At 45.3% G+C, this 22,008-nt stretch overlaps 1 protein-coding gene across 5 annotated transcripts in view; it reads left to right on the top strand.

Moving 5' to 3' along the window:
• Positions 1-4,597: 4,597 nt before the first annotated feature.
• KIF16B (kinesin family member 16B) overlaps positions 4,598-22,008 on the top strand; it is a gene marked incomplete at both ends in the record, with an annotated part of 310,078 nt that continues 292,667 nt past the window's right edge. For all 5 annotated transcript variants that reach the window (XM_080716112.1, XM_080716113.1, XM_080716114.1 and 2 more), the window contains one exon: positions 4,598-4,644. In XM_080716112.1, the coding sequence (XP_080572238.1) occupies positions 4,598-4,644 (47 nt within the window). The remainder of the gene's footprint in view (positions 4,645-22,008) is intronic.

Here is a 22,008-nt window from a genome sequence, read left to right on the forward strand (position 1 = left end):
GGAATAAATATTATCAAAAATGGCCATTCTTCTAAAAGTGATCTACAGATTCAATGCAATACCCATTAAATTACCAAAATCATTCCTCACAGACATAGAAAAATCAGTCCTTAAATTCATTTGAACAACAGAAAAAAACAGAAAAGCCAAAGTAGTTCTCAGCAACAAAAACAAAAAAATGTGGGAGAAATCACAATACCTACTTTAAAGTATACTACAAAGGCATAGTAATAAAACAGCATGGTACTGGGACAAAAACAGATACATAGACCAATGGAGCAGAATAGAAGAATCAGAAGCAAATTCTCTTACTTACAGACAATTGATTTTTGACAAATGGGCCAAAAACATACACTGGAAAAAAGATAGCCTCTTCAACAAATAGTGTTGGAAAAACTTTTTAATCATATGCAGAAAAATGGAAATAATGAACCCTGAAAAATAGTCAATTCAAGATGGATCAAAGACTTGGAAATTAGACCAGAGACCTTGAGGTTACTTGAAGAGTGAATAGGTCCAACACTGCAGCACATAGGCATAGATAAAAACTTTCTCAACAAGACCCCAAAGACACAAGAAGCTAAAGGTGGATCGATAAATGGGATTGCATGAATCTGAAGAGCTTCTGTACAGCAAAGAAACTATCAAGAACTTCAACCGAGAGCCAACAGAATGGGAGAAGATTTTTGCCACCTACTTCTCTAATACAAGACTAATAACTAGACTCTACAGAGAACTCAAGAAACTCAGCACTAAGAAAACAAGCCAATCAAAAATGGGCAAGTGAACTAAATAGACACTTCATGAAAGAAGAATTTCAAATTGCCAATAAATGCATGAAAAAATGCTCAACATCATTAGCAATCAGGGAGATGCAAATCAAAACTACCTTGAAATTTCACAAAACTCAAATAGAATGGCAATCATTCAAAACACAAATAACAACAAATGCTGGAGAGGATGTGGAGAAGTGGGAATTCTAATACACTGTTGTTGGGACTGCAAATCCATGCAACCACTTTGGAAAACTGTATGGAGGATCCTCAGAAGAATGGGAATGAACTTACCATATGATCCAGCAATACCACTTCTGGGTATCTACCCAAAAGCAATACCACTTCTGGATATCTACCTAAAACAAATACATGTATATTTATGTTCATAGCTGCACAATTCACATTTGCTAAACTATGGAACCAGCCAAGATATCCATCAACAGATGAGTGGATAACAAAGCTGTGGGATATGTACACAATGGAATTTTACTCAGCCATAAAAAACACAATTACATATTTGCAGGGAAATGGATGGAACTGGAGAACATTATACTAAGTGAGATTAGTCAGTCACAAAAAATAAAAAAATTGGATGCTTTCCCTAATATGTGAAAGCTAGGGAGAAAATGGGTCATAGGAAGAACTCGAGACGGAGATTCTATAGATGAGCAAATAAAGTGACCTGAGGGGATCGGAATGTTCATGATGTACATTAACAAACATATCAAAGTCAATCACTAAGCCAAACATGAGAAGGAGGAAGAGGGAGGGAATGGGGTGGGAATTGGGTAAGGGCTAATGAGGTGTTGAGTGCATGTATGCCTCCATCTTGTACTCCATTAAGATGTATGATAACAATGCACCAGTAAAAACAAAAATAAAATTTTTAAAAAATAAAATAAATTTAAAAATAAATTAAAAAATAAATTTTTAAAAAATAAAAACTCTAAACCAAGTATGGTGGTACATACTATAATCCCAGTATTTGGAAGGCTGAGACAGGAGGATCGCAGGTTTGAGGCCAGCCTCAGCAACTTAAGTGAGACCTTGTTTCTAAATAGAGAAAAAATAGCACTGGGGGTGTAGCTCAGAGGTAGGATGCCCTTGATTCAATCTCCATCATCAAAACAAAACAAAATCAAGCAGAAGAATTACAGTCTTTTTAATTTTTGTTTTCAAATAAGGTCTTGCTAGTTTGCTGAGAGTCCCCCTAAATTGCTGAGGCTGGACGTTTAAGTGCTGTCCTCCTATCTCAGCCTCACATGTACTGGGATTACAGGTGTGTGCCACTGTGCCCTGCTCCCTGCTGAGCTTTTCATCGTCAGTATTTCAGAGTTTCACATTTTGCTGATCATCGGATGCCTCGCTCTCTAAGGCATGGGCAGCACCCAAGCCCAAGGGATTGCAGCGGCCCAAGCTTCACCCCGGATCTATTGCAGTTTTACAAGATCCCCAGGTGATTTCCATCAGCACTCAGGTTGCAAAGCACTTCAGCGTGTGCACACGAGTTTGAGATAACAAACCCTTTGTCTAATGTTCTTCCCTTTCAGAAACTTTTCACTCTCCAGTAGAAATATGTTGTTATGTAAGTGCCCACGGCCTCAGGTCTGCGCTAGAGGAAGCCTCAGTGCTTGCTATTGATTTTTTAAATTTATTTATTTATTTATTTTTTTGATGGTACTGGGGTTCCTGGAAGCCCTTCTGTCTCCGGGCTACGCTCCCAGACCTATTTTTACATTTTTATTTGGAAACAGGGTCTCCTAAGCCAGCGCACGCGGCTGGCTTCGAACCTGCGCGATCCTCCTGTCTCTGCCTCCCAAGCGCAGGGATTACAAGCGTGCGCCACCACGCCCGGCAAGTGCTTGCTATTTAAAGGCTGCAGGTTTGCTTCTAAGCGCTGCGCTTGGCTCCTTTGTGTGAATTGGCAACTACGGGAGGACTGGGGGTAATGAGCACCCGTGGACTGTTGGAAATAAATGAACGAAGGAATGATCAGAACCTCCTAAGTAATCCCCCCAAAACCCCAGATTCAGAAAATTGCTTTAATAAGTTAGAACGCATCCTAAAAATTTTGCCACACCTGTCTTCAAGAGTGGAGCGGACTTCGCGGCGGGTGCAGCTCCCTGGGATACTCCGGGCCTCTACACCTGCGCGTTCCGTCCTGAGCCGGGGAGGAGCTGGCGCGCTAGTTGGGACTCCGCCCCCGCGAGCGCGCAGCCAGGTCAGTTTGTCCCCGCGCGGCTCCCGTACACGCCGGCCCCGCCCCTGCCCAGGCCTTCCTAGCTTCTCGGAGTCACCTGGCAACCCGCCGCTTCTACGCAGGCTCAGCCTGCTCCCCAGCTCCACAAACCTGTGCTCCGAGTTTCCCTGCTGCCTGTTTTTGGTCGAATCTGCACCCAGCAGAGGGAACAAAGGGGATGCTTTGATTACTGGCCAGCACTAGGATTCTAGGGAAGGTGATAATATAATGATTCGTTGTTCATGAGCTGCGTGTTTGCAAACATAACATCTCAGTGCATGAACTAAGCCCATGGAGTTCTGCCCAATTTGCGGAAGAGGCAAAGCTTCCGAGGCGCCCAAAGGTTCAAACTAGAAGACTCTCAAAGCCAGTGTGGCAGCTGGGGTTCCACTCCCTTCCTACTCCCATCTCTGGTTATTTGAGCAGTTGCCAACTCTGGCCAGTTCCTGGGTGCCCTGGGGATGTAAAACGCAGGCGTGAGCTCAGAACATCCCTTTGTGGTCCCATTAAGACCCTGGAAGCCGAAGCTGACCCCCTAGATCGCAGGGACCGGACTGGAGGACAGGACAGTGCACTCAGCGGGCTTGCCAGTTGCCATCTGCCAGCTGCAGGCGCGAGGCAGAGAGGGCAGGGCTTGGGACTGGGCTGGCCTGGCAGGGCGAAGACAGCTGATGCCTCGGCTGACGTGACCGGCGGGCCTGTGACTCACTGGCGTGCTCTTGGGTTTGTGTGAAAGAACCTGACTGACCGACTGAATGAATTAGCATTCTACAGGGGAGGGGAGCCGAGTGGGCTCACTTATACTGGAGGTCCAAGCCTTTACACAAACAAGCTGTTCTCACAGTGTCTGCCTCCTGATTTAAAGTTGTTAAACTCTAACAGCTATGCCATTCTCTACTAACAGCCGATTCCAGCCAATACAACCATATTTCCATCTACATTTAAAACATCCAGTGCAACTTTTATTTTCTTGGCACCCGAAATCGAGGGGGTGTAAACCACACGTTTGGACCTTTTTAAGAGTAGCTGAGAAGGTCCTAGCCGAGTTTGCTACTAACACACCGATCTCCGAGTCTCAGTTGCTTCTTCTGTAAAATAGACGAGCTGCTAATTCTTGCGTGGCTGGATAAAGCCAGGATTTGTTAACAGATGAAAACTCTCTGCTTTGGTAATCCTCCCCAGGATTGCGGTTCTTGCTCCAGCCTTATATGGCCGTGATCCCTTCCTCTTCAGTTCTTAGGGGATGAGGACCGTCTCAGTTTTCCCGCGGTCTCTGGGCCGGGGGTGATGCCCATGACCTCCGGCCTTGCCCGCAGAGCTGCGCTAGCTGCGGGCCACTCGGGAGGCGGCGCCCTGGCTTCCCAGCCCCGCCCCGCCGCCAAACCCGGAGCTCGGATCACGCGGGCCGGGCCGCGCTGGGCATGCGCAGTGGCGCGGCAGGTGGGGCCGCCGCGCGACTCCCGGTCCCGCGGATCCGAGGGGCGGGGGCGAGAGGGAAGGGGGCGGGGGCGCGGGCAGAGCGTCCGGAGTCGCCGGCGGCCTTGGCCTGGTGGGATCGCGCGCCCGCGGGCCGGGATGAGCCATGGCATCCGTCAAGGTGGCCGTGAGAGTCCGGCCCATGAATCGCAGGTGAGTTGGGCGGTTCGTTCCCCACTCTCGGCGGACCCCCGCCCCAGGGAAGCTGGTCTCCAGCCGGGCTCGGAAGCCCGCCTGACTTCAAGCTTCGGGGGCACGCCCCCGACCCGCCCGGCCCGGGCTGTGCCACTGGGGCCTGGAGGGCTTCCTGCCCTGCCGCCCCGGGACCCTGGGGGTAAGGAGTTTACCTGGCTAGGGGCAGGTTTCCTATAAACTGCCTCCACGGCCAGAAGTTGAGCAGTTTGCTTGTTCCCTCTTTAAAGAGGTCAGGGGTATCACTTCCAAGGGGCTGTAAAATACTTGGGGGTAATTTAGAAGTGGTGCTGGGAACACCGCGGAGCTGTCAGACACAACCCTCATTTGTGCAGACTCAGAAGCTCTGTAACTATGACCGTGTATTTCTTAACTTCTTAGAGATGATGAGTCCTTGCATGTGGACTCTAATCAGGACTAGCGCAGCAGTTTTTAAGGTTACAGGGGACATGGGGAAACTTTGACAGAAGTTTTGACTCCTAGGAAAAAAGTCAAGGACACTTGACACGTGTTTGAAATAATGCCGATGTTAAGAGAGGAGTTGTAAACAAATTGGAATTCAATCTTGTTATATGTTTCTACAAAGTAATAATTTTCAGAAAGATTCTGCTCTTCATTCGCTGAAATAAAAACCTGCGCTTCCTTTGCAATGATCTCTTTATAATCATTGTGGACGGATGCTTTGGAAAAGTTACTTTTTAAATTGTTTTAACTTTCAAGAACTAAGTAGACCTAAATGGGATGTCTTCCAAATTGTATGGGCACAGCTCACACAGAGGCATCTATTGTCCCTGCCTTCTCAGCGCGTTTCACCTACCATATGGTTTTTTCCTGTATCATACTGTCAGTTTAGGATTGGTGGTTCTGACAACTCAGCAGAGCATAAGAAGACCAAATAACCAAAGGATTTCCAGAACCATATTGAGCTCATCTGAAACTGGTTTTCAGTCAGCAGATAGAAAGTCATTCTGATTTGGAATCATTGAAACTGTTGCTGGCGTGTCGGTGCACACTGGCAGTCCCAGTACTTGGGAGGTGGAGACAGGAGAATTACAGGCTACTTTTGTTTCTTGTTTTTGTGATTTGTGGATTTCTTCTATATAGGGAAGGAGTCTTGACTTTATTTAGGCTCTAAGAGAATGCTTATATTTCTTTCTATACCCAGGCATACAAGATTCTACCCCCCCCCCCTTTTTTTTTGGTGGTACTGGGGTTCCTGGAAGCCCTTCTACCTCAGGGCTACACTCCCAAGGGCTACACTCCCAGACCTATTTTTAACTTTTTTTAAATGAGGAAACAGGGTCTCTTAAGCCAGCAAGGCTGGCCCCAAACCAGTGCCATCCTCCTGTCTCTGCCTCCCAAGCCGGGGGATTACAAGCATATGCCACCACGCCCAGCGTTAAGATTCTATCCCTTTTTATTTTTTATTTTGAAACAGTCTTGCTAAGTTGATGAGGGTGTCACTAGTTGCTGAGGCCAGCTTTGAGCCTTCGATCCTCCTGTCTCAGCCTCCCAAGTACCTAGGTAACAGGTGTATGCCACCATACCCAGCAAAAAGATTTCTTTATTAGTGATTTACATGTATCAGAAATTCTTTTTCTCCAGGTATGGTGGCGCACACTTGTAATCCCAGTACTTGGGAGGCTGAAACAGGAGGATTGCATGTTCTTGGCTAGCCTCAGCAACTTAATGAGGTTCTCTGCCCCTTAGTGAGACCCTGTTTTCAAAAAAAAGAGGATAAAATAGGGCTGGGAGTGAAGCTCAGGGTAGAATGCTACTGGGTTTCATCCCCAGTACCACGAAAAAAACAAAAACAAAACCGAAAACAAAACTTTTTCTCCAGGCTCAGTGGCACACTGTCTGTAGTCCCAGTTCTAGGGAGGCGGAGACAGGAAGAGCACAGGTTTGTGGCCAGTATGCAGTAACTTAGTGAGACCTCGTTTCAAAAGGAAAAGTAAAAAGGGCTGGGGGTATGGCTCAGTGGTAGAATGCACCTGAGTTCAACCCCCAGAATAGCAAAAACAAAACAAAAAACAAGCAAACAAACAGAACCCCTTTTTCTTTGGTATATAGGAATGGATCCTAGGAAAGTGTTTTGGATAGCTGCTGAGAGCATTTACCCTGTGGGCACTGGGCACTGCTGCTCCTGGAATTCTGGGGGACTGAGGTCTGGGATGTGTTGGGTGCTCTCTGGCCCGGAGGCAAGGGAGGGGTCATGTGCTAACAGGACTCTCCTGAACCTGGGCCTTCTGGGAGGGTGCTGGGAGTTCAGTGCCTAGCCAGTGTAGGCCACAAGCCCAGGTCTGCAGAGGGCAGGGGGAGCCAGCGCTGAGCCAGGTGCGTAAGGAGGTTGACTGCCATGGTTTGTGCTCAGCAGACAACTCTCGTGGCTTCAGGATTGGGGCCAGGGCCAGGAAAGCAGCAGTAGGGGGTGCAAATGGGAGGGTGGGATAAATACACTAGGACAGTTCACACAGGATGTGAAGGAGGGGCGGGAGGGTCGAGTCACTAACTGAGGTTGATGCTCACAGGTGGGCAAGATCTGGGGTGGGCACAGTGTGTTGGTGCACCCTGGGGTAGGTAGTAGAGTTGCCAGGAGGTGCCAGGTATTAAGTGTGCTCTCAGTCCCCAGCGCAGAGACCGGGGTGTGGGTGTCTATCTTGTTTGTTAAAGTGTGAGGAAGGGACCTACTTCTCCACTGAGGTATTCAGCAGACAGCTGGAAGCTAGAGGTGTGTGTGTGTGTGTGTGTGTGTGTGTGTGTGTGTGTGTGTGTGTAAAATGTTATCTCTATGGTGAGACCCTCAGGAACTTAGCGAGACACTGTTTCAAAATAAATAAAATAGGGCTAGGGACTTCTCTCAGAGGTTGAATGCCTGAGTTCAGTCCTCATTAACTCCCTCCCCATTGTTCAAATATATTGAACAATTCATAAGATGCCCAGCGCTGGTGCTTTTAAAGCTAAAGAGAAGGACCTTGCAAATCTTTTGAGCCAAGATGGAATTTTCTCTTTACTGTTTGAATTTTCACATTGGTCATGCTTAGTTTTAGAATTAATAATTAAAGACTTCTTTATGTAACTTTTACAAGTTACCTAAAAAAAAAAAAAAAAAAAAAAAAACATTAGTCCTGGAGAAAGAAGCTTCAGTTGATTGTGGGGAGGATTGATGGAAGCGGTTAATAATTTCTTTAATGTTAATTTTTAAAGTAGAGGAACCTAGGCCAAAGGGAAGTAGCCAGCCAGACAGAAGAGGCCTGAGCTGAGGGAGGCGCCTGGCAGCCGGGCTCATGGAGTGGGGCAGAATGCGGTTCTGAGTTTGACTGAGTGTCTGATCTAGCCATCTTTCCTCCTTGTGTGGAACAGGAGCACTTGACTGTGGCCCAGATTTGATGAGTTTGCTTGGTTTTACAGCCTTCTGCTTTTGTGGCAGAAGTAGTTATTCTATATGCAAGAGTGATTATCCCGCATAGGCGCAATTGCAGCCACCTTCAGTGGAGTTGGCTTTGTGCCTGGATCTCTGGCAGAAGCACCAGGAGCAAATCTAATTTAATCTTTGCAACACTTTGAGCAGGTGGAGACTTGGTATTGTTATGCTGCTTTACAAATTGGGAAACATGGTGACTTAGTCCTTCTGGGTGTCTGTAACAGAGTACCGTAAAGCAGGGGCCCGACGCAGGCCTTCTTTCCTCATGATTCTGGAGGCCTGCAGGTCCCACAGTGAGGTGCTGGTGGATGGCGCGTCTGGTGAGGGCACCTTCTTGCTGTGTCCCACATGGTGGCAAGACAAACTGAGTGCCTTCGGCCCTCACATGGGATGCTGATCTCACTCAGGGGGCCCTGCCTTCCTGACCTCGCCCTCCAAAGGCCATGCTTGCTAATGCCATCTCCTGGGGTTGGTCTCAACATTTGAATTTTAGGGGTGCACAAACATTCAGACCATAGCATATAAATCACAATTATGCTTTTTCAAATGAGTAAATCATTAGAAGAAACTTACCTGTGGTCATCATTTTTGTGGGCAAGTTTGACCATTTATATATAATTGTGCAACTTTTTCTTTTTTGACTAGATTGTTGATATTTCTAATCTTTTTTAAATTGGCTTTTTTACAGTTTTACAGGTTTAACTTTTCTTCCTCTGAAGAGACAATAATTGGGTAACTAATTTGTCCACGTTCTGTCCGTCTCACTTCCTTGTTTTTCTCATGGAAACATTGCATGCTCCTTCAGCATCCTGCATCCTCCTCGGTTGGTGCCATTGTTAAGAGGGTCAGTCTCAGTGTGGAGTGCCTGAATTAAAATTTTGACTATCATTTATGTACTGGGTAAATTTGAGCAAGAAACTTAATTGTTTTAAGCCTCAATTTTTGGATTTGGAAAATGGAGACAATAATTATATATACCTTGGAAGTCAGTTGTTGTAAGCTGATTGATTCATTGAGAAATACATTTTATTTTTATTTTATTTTTTAAATTTTTTGGTGGTACTGGGGTTCCTGGAAGCCCTTCTACCTCCGGGCTACACTCCCAGACCTATTTTTACATTTTCATTTGGAAACAGGGTCTCCTAAGCCAGCGCGCACGGCTGGCTTCGAACCTGCGCGATCCTCCTGTCTCTGCCTCCCAAGCGCGGGGATTACAAGCCTGCGCCACCACGCCCGGCCTCGAGAAATACATTTTAAATTGTAGCTTTTAGAGAGGAAAAGGGATTTAAGAGATGTTTATATGGATTTTATTTTATTTATTTATTTATTTATTTATTTATTTATTTTTGTGGTGCTGGTGATGGAACCCAGAGGCTTTCTACCTCTGGGCTACACTCCCAGACCTATTTTCTATTTTATTTGGAAACAGGTTGTTTCTAAAACACTGAGTTGCTGAGAACCTCACTAAGTAGCTGAGGCTGGCTTCGAACCTGTGCTATCCTTCCGTCTCAGCCTCCTAAGCGCTAGGATTACAAGCGTGCGCCACCACGCCTGGGTCTATACATATTTTATATATGTAATTTAAGCATGTTTTCTTTTCTGCTATTTTCAGTTGTTTCATTAACAAATGCTATTTCTAGATCGCTAAATTGGTTTCAGGATGGACTCATGAGTTGCAGTTGAGAGTGTGAAGAACATAGTGTGGGGTGTAAATAAAAGAATGCATGAAGATGAAGCCCTTCCTGTGGGCCTGGCATCTGACGAGGTCTCCATAAAGATGTAGTCAGTGGTCGAGTGCTTGCCTAGCATGCTCTAGGCCCTGTGCTCCATCCTGGCAGAGGAACAAAATTAAAAAAAAAAAAAGGGTGATCTGTCATAGTATTATATATGCTGCTTAATGATTGTAACTTCATTAAAAAACCAATATTTAAACTGTTTTGCAAAAGATATTAATAAGTGCCAGCAGTCTGTTGCTTTTGGGGCTGGGCTTTGTAATATGCTTTCTTTTATAAGCCAAGGCCATTCCATCTATCTCTTTTCTACCTCATCTTCATTTCTCTTCCTGATTGGCCTCTCAGGTAGAATTTAGTATCCTGTCTCTCAAGTTTTTTTTCTCCCTCTTCCTACCCCTCCTTTGTCCCCCACTTCTCTCTCTTTCTCTCAATTGAACCCAAGGATGCCACACCTCTGAGCTTTGCCCCCAGGCCCAGCCTGTAAAGGTGGGGAAACTGTTTTGGGGGTTCTGTGGAGCTCCTGAAACTCTTACAGTTCTGAGCTATGTATAGAAAACACTACCCCGAACTCTTGCTGGAAGCTTTAAACAATTTTATTACTACAAAGATGGAAAGATAGGACAGAGTTAATAAAGCCGTGTACCAGAGGTAGTATAGGGGGCGGGTGACTTGAAAAGAAGTCACCCAAGGTTTTTCTGGACCTAGGGCATTTTATAGCCAGTCTTTTGACCAGACTAGATCCAGCCCTTTCTCTGGACAGGTCTCTTGATGTGGAGATTCCTTCCTGTAGACCTGCCCTGTCTCTGGCACACACCCCAAGTCTTTTGTTATACCCCAAAATTTGTTGGTTGATTAGGAGTCTGGGATCTCCTGGAGGCTCATGGCATCCTCCCACATCCTTGGGATATTTGCTTCTCTTAGAATGCAAAAGATCCTGGGCTTCCTCTATTCTCTTGCTAATCCCCCTTGGCACCTGGAACTCCGGCAGCCCTTTCCCTGAAGCTTCTGGCCTTCTAATACTGACTTTATTGATACATTCTGAAACCATTTCCCAGTTCTAGTACATTAATACATTTTGAAGTCCTTTCCCAATACTGGTATATTCCCCGGACACCTGTTAGGCCAAAAGTAAACAAAGGTTTTTGATTTTATTTTTGCAGCTCTTATTAACAATTAATAAAAGCTCAGTCCTCATCAATCCCCCCTTACTTTTACCACATGCATACACCCATAACAAGGGAATAGGGACACAGAAATCTCTGTCATTAACATCTTCCATGCTGAGAAGGGATGGAGCAGGGCCCCGGCTTTGGCTTTAGAGTGCATGCAAGCAGTTTGAGGGAGTCAGATGGGTGAGTTTCTTGAGTCTTTATGGCCGTCCAAGGGGTCTCAGTAAATGTTAAGTTTCATCTGGACTTTTATCTTGGAACTTGATGGCTCTAACTCTGTTGAAGACAAACATAACCCTATACTTTAGAAACCATAGACCAAATATAAGTATGAATAGAATGGCCTCCAGAGGTCTTAAAAGGTAGGCTTACTAGAAACCTACTGTCTTTAACTTATAAAACTATCTATCACATATGCAAACAAATATCCCACAAATGCTTTACGACTTGCTTCAACCATTTGATTTTATCCTGGTCCTTTCTTTTCCCATTTGGGGCAGTTTTAGGGTAAAACTTACTCTATACAAAATGCTTTCTTATTCTTACAAACTTTCCTTTCTTTGTATTCTTCTTTAACCAATAACTTTATACCCACACACTCTCTACATCTGTCTCTTATTCCTACATACAAGCTAAATCAAAACAATATCATTCACAATGTTGTTCTTATACTAACAATTTAGAAATCCATTTAAAAGACGTAAGTCTGTACCTAGCCTCCTGTGCAATTGGCATTTAGACACATGGTTTTATAAGTTAAAGACAGTAGGTTTCTAGTAAGCCTACCTCTTTTAAGACCTCTGGAGGCCATTCTATTCATACTTATATTTGGTCTATGGTTTCTAAAGTATGGTAAAACATGGTATACTTTTAAATCAAACCAAGGGAGAGAGTTTGGTTTCCTGACATTATATCTCCTTTTTAATAGAGGAGTGGTAATTTCTAGTATATCTAAGAATGGGAGAATTGGAGGTCACCCCAGAGGCAAGTTAGTTTTTGAGTAAAAATAAATGTTCTAAGGGCTGGCGCAAAATGCCCCAAACTGTTACTTTATGAAGGATCTTGAACCAGGAGAATATGGTAGAGCAGAAAACCTGGCGCCATATTCATGAGGAACCAGACAGCTTGTGAGCCCTTGGTTAGAGTTATCCAAGGCTTTGGTGGGAGCCTGAAGAGGCAGCTGTGGGCCCCATTGCTGGGAACCTTGATCTGGAAACCCCAGGTCCCTTCAGACCTGGGGGCACTCAGACATCCAGTGGTCCCCCTTGCACCATGGTCAGGGTGTTGGAGGGCATTTGTAGCCTTTTGGGTGAAATGCCCTGGCTTTCCACACCTGAAGCAGACTAGAGCCTTGGTTTTTGTAGGATCAGCATGCATCTGTACCTAGCCTCCTGTGCAATTGACATTTAGACACATGGTCACCAGGATTTCCTCATAGCAATTTTCCTCCTGTTTTTCCCTTTTTTTTTTTTTTTTTTTTGGTGGTACTGGGGTTCTTGGAAGCCTCCGGCCTACACCCCCAAACCTATTTTAAAAAAAATTTTTTTTTTTTTTGAAACAGGGTCTCTTAAGCCAGCGGGGCTGGCTTTGAACCAGCACGATCCTCCTGTCTCCACCTCCCAAGCGCGTGGATTACAAGTGTGCGCCACCACGCCCGGCCCTGTTTTTCCCTTTTTAAGTCACTGTTATAGTAGACAGAGTTAGCAGCCTGCACTAATTGTTCCAGTGTGTATTCTAGTGAGAGTGCCTGATAGACCAGTTTGGCATCTTATTTTTTTGGTTCTAATTGAGCTTTAGAATTTGTTTTAGCCAAGGCTGCCTCACTGTCTCAACTCTGCAATCCTTATATAAATCTGGGTGGTCCCAGAGTTAAAAAAAATAAAAAACAGCTGAAGATAAGCTACCTCTGTCCATCTGCCCTCCTTTTTGTTATGGTTTAGGAAGATGATGTGGTTTGGACTGTGACTGTTACTGTCTGGTGGAACTGTCCCCAGGGACCTTTGTTAGACCCTTGGGAATATTTCCCCCCCAAAAAAACACAAAAACCCCAGGTTCTTGTCCTGAGCTAAGGATAAATATGCAATAGCCCGGACTCTTGCTGAAGATTTAAAGTTTATTAAAAAGATAGAAGTACAGAAGATAGTTACCGTTACCCAAGGGTAACATGAGGGGGTGCTTCTAATGAAATCACCAAAGTACAAAACACGGAACAGACTTTTTATCCTTGTTTCATGTAATTCTGACACAGTAAAAGTCCCTGTAAAGTTCCTGCCCTTACTTTTCCTGCTGAGGTGTCTCCTTTCACGAAGGTTGATCCCCTCCTCCCATCCTAGCTAGATTATCCAAGTAAAAAACCTGTCTTTAGAATGAGGATGAGGAAGTCCTAGTTCCCCTTTCCCATCAACTTGCTAATTACCTTTAGCTAGGTTAATTTACATTGGAATAGTTGCCTGCTTCTTGGCAGAAACCAAGTCCTTTCACATATCTGCCCCTCACCCAATTTTTGAAATATATTTATTAATAATCAGAGCTTTTTCAAATCTTCCTAGGCTATTCCCAATACTGGTACACTTTTTACAAAATAGATCTAATTGTCCTATGGTGTTATAATTGAAACTTCCTTGAAGGGGTCAGATTCTTGTACTGTGACCATATTTGGGTGCAGAAAAAAAATGAGATCTTTCTTCCTTAGCATTTTGGTGTCAACTTTTTTTTTTCAATTTTGGAGGACCCATGTGAGTGGAGATTTGGCTTCCACTTTGTATTTCTGGAATCCCATCTTTTGGGGTTCAGTGGTACTAAGACCACTGTCGGCTGGAACCGCCATTGGCTCCAAAGATAGAGATCCCCATGTGGATGACAAACTATAACAGCACCATTACAAAGGCAGAAAGAAGGAACAGATTTAATAAAGCCCTACACCAGAGGTAGTATGGGGGGGTGACTTGGAAAGAAGTCACCCGAGGTTCTTCTGGACCCAGGACATTTTGTACCCAGTCTTTTGACCAGACTAGTTCTGCCCTTTCTCCAGTGCAGGTCTTTTGATGTAGGGATTCCTTCCTGTAGACCTGCCCTGTCTCTGGATCACACCCCAAGTCTTTCGTTGCACCCCAAAATTTGTTGGTTGATTATTGGAGTCTGGGATCTCTTGGAGGCTCACGGCATCCTCCCACATCCTTGGGAAGTTCATTTATCTTTAAAATGTTGAAGATCCTGGGCTTCCTCCTGACCTGTCCTCCTCCATCTTTGGGGAAGTTTGCTTCTCTTAGAAATGTAAAAGAAGCCTGGAGTGGTGGTACAGCTTGTAATCCCAGCATTCAGGAGTCTGAGACCAGAGGATTGTGGCTCAAGGATACCCTCAGTTACTTAGTGAGGCCCTCTGCAACTCAGTGAGACCAGGTTTCAAAATAAAGAATAAAAATAGGGCAGAGGGTGTAGCTCAGAGGTTGAATGCCCCTGGGAAATAGGGCAGGGGGTGTAGGGTGTAGCTTGGAGGTTGAATGCCCCTGGGTTCCATCCCCAGACCTGCAAAAAAAAAAAAAAAAAAAAAAAAAAGAAATAAAAAAGGAAATGTAAAAGACCCTGGACTTCCTCTATTCTCTTGCTATCTCTTGCTAATCCCCCTTGACACCTGGAACTCTTGCAGCCCTTTCCCTGAAGCTTCTAGCTTTCGAATACCGATATTATTTGTTACGGTTTGGGAATGTTATGGTTTTGGGGAAACTGTCCCTGGGAACCCCTGTTAGGGTCCCGGACACAAATTCCCTCAAACCACAACAAAACCCAAAAAACAGAAAAACAGAAAACAGAAAAGCCGCAGGTTCTTGTTCTGAGCTAAGGGTAAATACACATTAGCCCGACTCTTGCTGAAGATTTAAAGAAGTTTATTAAAAAGATAGAAATACAGAAGACAGTTAAAGCCCCATGCCATTCAGAAATGCACGGGGTGGGGGGGGCGTGATTCGAGCGAATTCACCAAAGATACAACATGTGGACCGGAATTTTTTATACACAACATCCTCCATGTGGACCGGAATTTTTTATACACAACATCCTCCATCTTGTTCAAGTAATTTTGACGTAGTAAAAAAACACTGTAAGGTTCTTCCCCCACCAAGGTGTCTCCCATCCTAGCTAGATTACCCAATTATTATGTAAACCTGTCTTTAGAATGAGGATGGGGAAGTCCTAGTTCCCCTCTCCTATATGCTAATTACCTTTAGCTAAGTTAATTTACATTGGAATGGTTTCCTGCTTTTTTTTTTTGGGCAGAAACCAAGTCCTTTCACCAATTTTTGAAATATAATAATCAGAGATTTCTCAAATCTTCCTAGGCCATTCCCAATACTGGTAAATTATTGATACATTTTGAAACCATTTCCCAATACTGGTACAGGAATACATTTTGAAGCCCTTTCCCCATACTGTTACACAGCTATTTATTTATTTATTTATTTATTTATTTATTTAGGTGGTACTGGGGTTCCTGGAAACCCTTCTATCTCCGGGCTATACTCCCAGACACCTATTTTTTTAATATATTTTTGAAGTTTTGGAAACAGGGTCTCTTAAGCCAGTGAGGCTGGCCTCGAACCCGCGCAATCCTCCTGTCTCTGCCTCCCAAGTGGGGGGATTACAAGTGTGCAGCACCATGCCCGTCCCCTTTATTTATTTTTAAATTTAAATTTTTTTTTGGTACTGGGAATTGAACCCCTGTGTATTTTACCTCCAATACCCAGACCTATTTTATTTTACTTTTTACTTTGAAAGAAGATCTTGCTAAGTTGCTTAAGGTCTCACTGTCTCAGAGGCTGGCCTTGAACCTATGACCCTCCTGTCTTAGTCTCCCAAGTACTGGGATGCAACTCTTTTTATTTGTTTATTTTTGGGGGGAGGTACTGGGGATGGAACCCAGGGGCATTCTACTTCCAAGTGACACTCCCTGCCCTACTTTTTATTCTTTATTTTGAAACAGAGTCTCACTGAGTTGCAAAGGCCTAACTAAGTAGCTGAGGCTGGCTTCGAACCTATAAGATCCTCCTGTCTCAGCCTCCCAAATGCTGGGATTACAAGCATGTGCTACCATGCCCCACTGTTTATTTTGAGACAGGGCTGTGAAGAGTTGCTGAGGCTGGCCTGGAACTTCACATCCTCTTGTCTCAGCCTTGCCAGTACTGTGGTTACAGGCATGTACCACTGCACCAAGCTTAAGGAGGTATCCAAGGGAAAATGGTTTCTGGTTTGTGTCTTAGGTCTGTGAAGATGGCATACACTTCTTGTATAGAAGATGGGGTGCTGCCATGTACCAGCCCCGTCCTGTCTCTTGGCCTTGGTACCTGTAGCCTCTCACAGAGTAATGCTGGGCGGAGATGGCTCAGTTCCCCTCTCAGCCCTTGGTGGACACTGTTTGCCTGGAGGCTCACAGATGACAAACCTTTGGCTTAGTGTCCTGGAATGCCCAGGCGATAACCACAGAATGGTCTTGTGCTTGAGATGACCCTCTAGGGACTGGAGGAGTGGAGTTTGGGTTGAGCCCTGAAGAGCATTACCATGGACTGTAGTTTACTGAGTACTGTGACTCTGAGTGCTTGGCAGGGGCAGGTGCTCTTTGCAAGCTGGCCTTGCCAGCCTATTACTATGGATGAGGGAGAAGGACTCAGAGCCTGAAACAGTCTGCCAGGGCCACACAGCTTGGACAGTGTGGAGCCAGCTTTTGAAGTCAGAGCTTGCCTTATCTTATTTGAACTTCTTAAAGTCCTTCCATTAGCCAGAAGTCTTAGATGAAGGAAGGCCTGGGGATGGGGGAAGTAGGACCAAGGTTAGTATCTTAGGAATTTTAGATCAATTGAAGCTCTGAGTGAGAATTAGTTGAGAGGCAGGCAGAGTGTTGTGCAGGCTTTTCTTTTAGACTCAGAGCTTGGGTTTGACTCTCTAAAGTCCTGTGTTGGCCAATATGGTAAGCTATTGCTCACATGAACTTTAAATAAAATCTAAATTCTAGTTACTCAGCTGCACTGGGCACTTCACATGCTCTGTGGCCACCTATGAACTAGGTGTAGAATATGTTCACTGTGGAAACTCTCCTGGTCAGTAGGACCCAACAGGGCATGCTGAATCCCACTCCTGGCTGCCTGCCGGCCGCTTCGCCGCTGTGTGCCTCAGTCCTTCATCAGTACGTGGTGGTCTTCGCAGGACCCTCCTCATGGGCTGAGATGGCCATGTAATGTAGAACATTTGTGATGGTGCCTGGCCCCAAAGAAAGCGTTCTGTAAGTATTGGGGGCTACGGATGGCTTTAAAAAGGCCAGGCTGCCATTTGCTAATGTTTTCAGAAGTTTGCTTCTGAAATAGCAGTGTTGGGAAATAATACTACCAGCTGCAGAAAGAGTGAATACTTACTTATTTACTCTTTGCTAAGTGTTGGGCAAAGTACTTTTTGTGCCTGATTATCCCTCTGACTTTCTGAATCCTGGCTCAGGATGTCTGAGTGCAGAGGACCAGCGCAGGATGACCTTCAAGGAGCTGAAATTGGCCAGTACTGATGCTGAGTGAGGCCGGAGTGATGGGAAAGGGTGGAGTCAAAGGACAAAACATGCACTGTCACTGTCCTTTTTTTGGGGGGGGGGTACTGGGGGTGGAACCCAGGAGCTTTTTACCTCTGGGCTATACTCCCAGACCTATTTATTACTGGGCTCTACTCTCAGACCTATTTTTTACTTTATTTAGAAACAGGGTCTCACTGAGTTGCTGAGAGCCTCACTAAGTATTTGAGGCTGGCTTCGAACCTGTGTGATGCTCCTGTCTCAGCCTCCCAAGCGCGGGGATTACAAGTGTGCGCCACCACGCCTGGAGTCTCTGTACTTTTGAAGAAAGGTCACTATCTTTTCTGAGTGTGAAGATAACACACTCAGAAAGATGTGTTCTCCACAAAGTGTAGAATCCCATGAGTTTTTCAGAGATAGTTACTCATAACTTGGCACCTGTTCTTTCCTTCCTCTCTGTAGGCACACAATTGTACCGTTTTATATTTATTTTTATTTTTTTTAACCAGAGACATTGTAAATACCACTCAGCAGAACAGAGAGGTAGGTGGAGCAGTCAGGATGCCTCTGAGTGGTTCAAGATCTTCTTAAGTGGAAAAATGACTTTTCCCAGAAGTGGGGGTGCTGGGCGCAGAGCTAGAGGGGAGGTGCGTGGTGGTCACTCGAGTTGGTTGAGATGTGGGGGATCTGAGCAGTAGTAGGGGCGATAAATCAGAGGAGCGAGTACACATGTGGAGGCCACTGGGAGCTGATAACCACTGTGGTAGAAGTGAGCGTTGTCTCCAAGGAAGTCCATGATAGAGAAAAAGAGAGGGGAGCACCAGTATGTGCAGCTGCGTCGACGCTGGAGTTCTTCAATAGGCTGGCTGTGACCTGGGCAGCTAATTTTTTCAGGTTTTTTTTTTTTTTTTTTTTTGTGTGTGTGTGTGTGTAAAACGGTGACTCTCCACGTGTGGTCCAGGGACAGCTTTGAGTCACTGAGACTTTTCTAGGGGACTCATAATGTCAAAACTGTCTTGACAGTAACACTCAGGCATTATTTCTTTGTTAACTTTCATTCTATCATGAGTATATGATGGAGTTTTCCAGAATCTTCCCACCGTGTGATGATGTAATGGGTATGTGAACTGTGCATTTTAAAGTGTCTCTCGTTTTAGCTGGGGCATGTGGGCACACCTGTTATTCCAGTACTTGGGAGGCTGAGTCCGGAGGATTGCTGGTTGAAGGGCAGTGTATGTAACTTAGTGAGACCCTGTTTCAAAATATAAAATCAAAAGGGCTGGGATGTATGTAGCTCAGAGGTAGAACACCCCGGGTTCAGTCCTCAGTATCACACACACCCAAACATTTTTTACTTTTAGTTTGTAATAGGTAATTTTCAGCACATATGTTTGACGTTAATCAAAGCTCTTTGGGTTTCTTGGTAATTATTAAGAGGGTAAAAGGGCCCTGAAGCCACATCTGAGAACCACCCCTCTAGAAACTAGATGAAATAGTTCATGTGGCACGTCCAGCACCCTCCGTGCCTAATGACCTTTAAGTACGTCATAGCTGCTACGTTTCCTACCATCACTGTTACACCCACACCTCAGGGGCAGGAGTGGAGAAGGCAAGAGTGAGCATCAGAAAGGACGGAGCTCCTCGGTGTCAGGCCACGAGACCCAGCTCAGCCCAGCTGGCTGGGATGGGGATCAGTGGCCAAGGGCTGTGGGGACTGGCTCGGTTGGTAGGTTGAGGGCAGCAGCTGGAGGTGTGAGTGAGCCCTGCAGACAGGATGTGGCGCCTGTTGACAATCCTTCAGATTAATGGAGAAGGAGAGGAAGGAGAGCCTGGTTCCTGTTCACCCGGGCAGAGTGGCTCGGAGTGGCTCCTGTAAGAAAATCTTCTCCAACTCTCTTGCTTACTAAGGCACACAGCCTGGCAGGATCCCATCTCTCACCAGGACGTTGCAGACCGGGCTTGGCAGAGGACAGGCGTTTTGTTTGTTTTTGTTTAAAAAGAGATAAAGCAGGTAGGTAGGTAGGGGTTGAGAAAGAAGGCTGAGGGGAGTGGGCAGGCTGGATGGTGATGGGCAGCCTTGCTGGGCAGAGAGGGAGCTTGGCTACTTGCAGGTGGGTGCGGTCCTTGCTGATGCCCACAATGTTGGGTGCATAGGAACTTTTCTTTAGGTAAGCTTTACAAGTAATGTGAAGCAAATAGCTAATGCTTGTTTTTTGGTATACAATTTTTAAAAATATCTTGGTGTGCATAAACACTTATTCAAGGTGTGAGTACTGTATTTCAGAAACACTTTTGTGGCTTAAGAGTATTTACTAAACATAATCTAGGATTAAACTTCTATTGCTTGGTTGCAAACATGGAAAGTATATGTGAGACAGAAACAGAGAGAGAGAGAGAGAGAGATATCAAATGTGTATATTTTTCTATCAGGGAAAGGTTATTTAGAAATACTCAGTTGCACTGGTTATGTTGGTGCACACCTGTAATCCCAGTACTTGGGAGGCTGAGCCAGGAGGATCACAGGTTCGAAGACAGCCTCAGCAACTAGGAGATTCTCATTAACCCAGTGAGACCATGTTTCAAAAATAAAAATAAGGTTGGGCTGAAGGTATAGGTTTGAGGTAGAATGGCTATGGGTTCAATCCCACTACTATGAAAAAAGGAAAAGAGAAAAGAAAAAGAAATACCCAGTTGCACTTTGATCTGAAATTGATTTATTTTACTCTCCCTTATTTCATGATTGTTTATCTAAAATGGTGTAATAGCATATTACTGTTTTTTGTGGTTCTAGAGTTGGGATGCAATTTTCCTGGAGCCTGTTTTGTGAAAGAAAACGTTCACTTTATTTAGGCCTTCGGCCCGGAGGTGGAGGGAGGTGGACTGTGTGAGGACACCTCACCCCTTACGGGCTGTCTTTGGCTGTTTTCTATCAAACTCCGGTTGTGGAAAGACAGTCAGGGAGCAGTCCTTCCTGGGCAGTCGGCCAGGCATGCTTGGATTTAGCCCAGCTCCCGTGTCAGCACAGGGGCAGCGGGCGTGGGCTGAGCCCGCCTTCGCCTTCACCGCCCGGGCTGCGCTCTGTGTCTCCTTGCCCTCTCCATCTCTGGCTGCCATGAAGCACCAATAGCTTTTTCCCATGACCAGCGAGCTAGTCATAGTCACTGAGTAAATTTCAGGGGCATACGTAGACCAGAGAGCATTGAGAAAGTTAGGACCTTCAGTACAATGGTCTTACTAAGAAAATTTGGTCACTAGTTATTGTTTCTGGCCACTGGTTCCCTTCCTAGGAATTCAAAATCCCATGCTGTCAGTATCTAGCTTGATTCTTACCAACGGTCCCACAGGGGTGAATATCAGTAGCTCTAGTTCCAAGGGGGGACCAGGTCCCAACTCCAGTGACCCACCCCTTAGAAGCCTGCCTCATGCCAGTCAGGTGGGGCCTGCAGCACCTTTTTTTCTGAATTTATCTCTGTGTGCACCACCTGTGTAATTTTTGTTCACCTGTTCCTCTTCTGTGAGCTCCACAGAGCTGGCAGCTGTGTGGGTCTTGTTCACGGCTGTTCCTCAGGGCTTGGAATGGGGTTGGGCACTTGGGAAGCAGGCAATGTATTAGTGATTGCCCCTCCTACCCTGAGAACAACTTGAGCTTCTGTGGATGTGTAAGGAACTAGGAGCACAGGCCTCAGCATCTGTGGAGTGCTCATACTGCTGCCTGGGAGGAGGAAAGGGAGTCGTGACGTCCTCCCATTGGGTGTTAGGAAGAAGGCAGAAGTGGCGGAGCGTGAAGGACAAGCCTGGCCCCAGAGTGGCTGCTCTGCTCTCTCCCTGCGTATTACAGGTAAAGAACCCCCGGGGCCTGATTACCTCTTAAAGCTAGAGAATTGGAGGTACAGCACTGTACTTGTGCTTAAGTGATACATAGTTTATGGGATGGAATGCTCTCTTTTGTCCCTTTCTTCAGAAAGAGTATGTTTAAACTTTTCATTTTGAAGTTATTTTAGACTTTAGTTGCAAATATAGTACAGAGTTCACCCAGTTTAGTCTTCACCTAACTTCTCCCAGTAGTAATGTCTCTTGTGTACAAGGTTCAAACCAAGAAATTAATAGTGGCACCGCACTGCTAAGTACACTCCCCCTGCTCTTTGCAGGCTTTCTGCCAACGTCCAGGAGTCACATCTCAGTAGTTGGCTTGTGTCCTTAGTCTCTTCTGTGGCAGTTTTTCAATCTTTCTTTGTTTTATATGACCTTAAGTTTTGAAGATGACAGTCATTTAATTTTTATAGTGGTCCTCAGTTTGTGTTCTCTGGTATTTTACCATGATTAAATTGAGGTTCTGCAGTTTTGGCAAAAATGCCATAGAAATGTCCTTGTGTGTTTCTGTGGTTTAGGAGGCAGTGAGGTCAGAGTGTCAGTGTGGTATTACTGGTGATGGCAGCTTTGGTTACTTGGTTCAGGTGA

The sequence above is a fragment of the Muscardinus avellanarius genome (genome assembly GCF_963383645.1).
Source record: "Muscardinus avellanarius genome assembly, chromosome: 19".
NCBI classification, from domain to species: Eukaryota; Metazoa; Chordata; class Mammalia; order Rodentia; family Gliridae; genus Muscardinus; species Muscardinus avellanarius.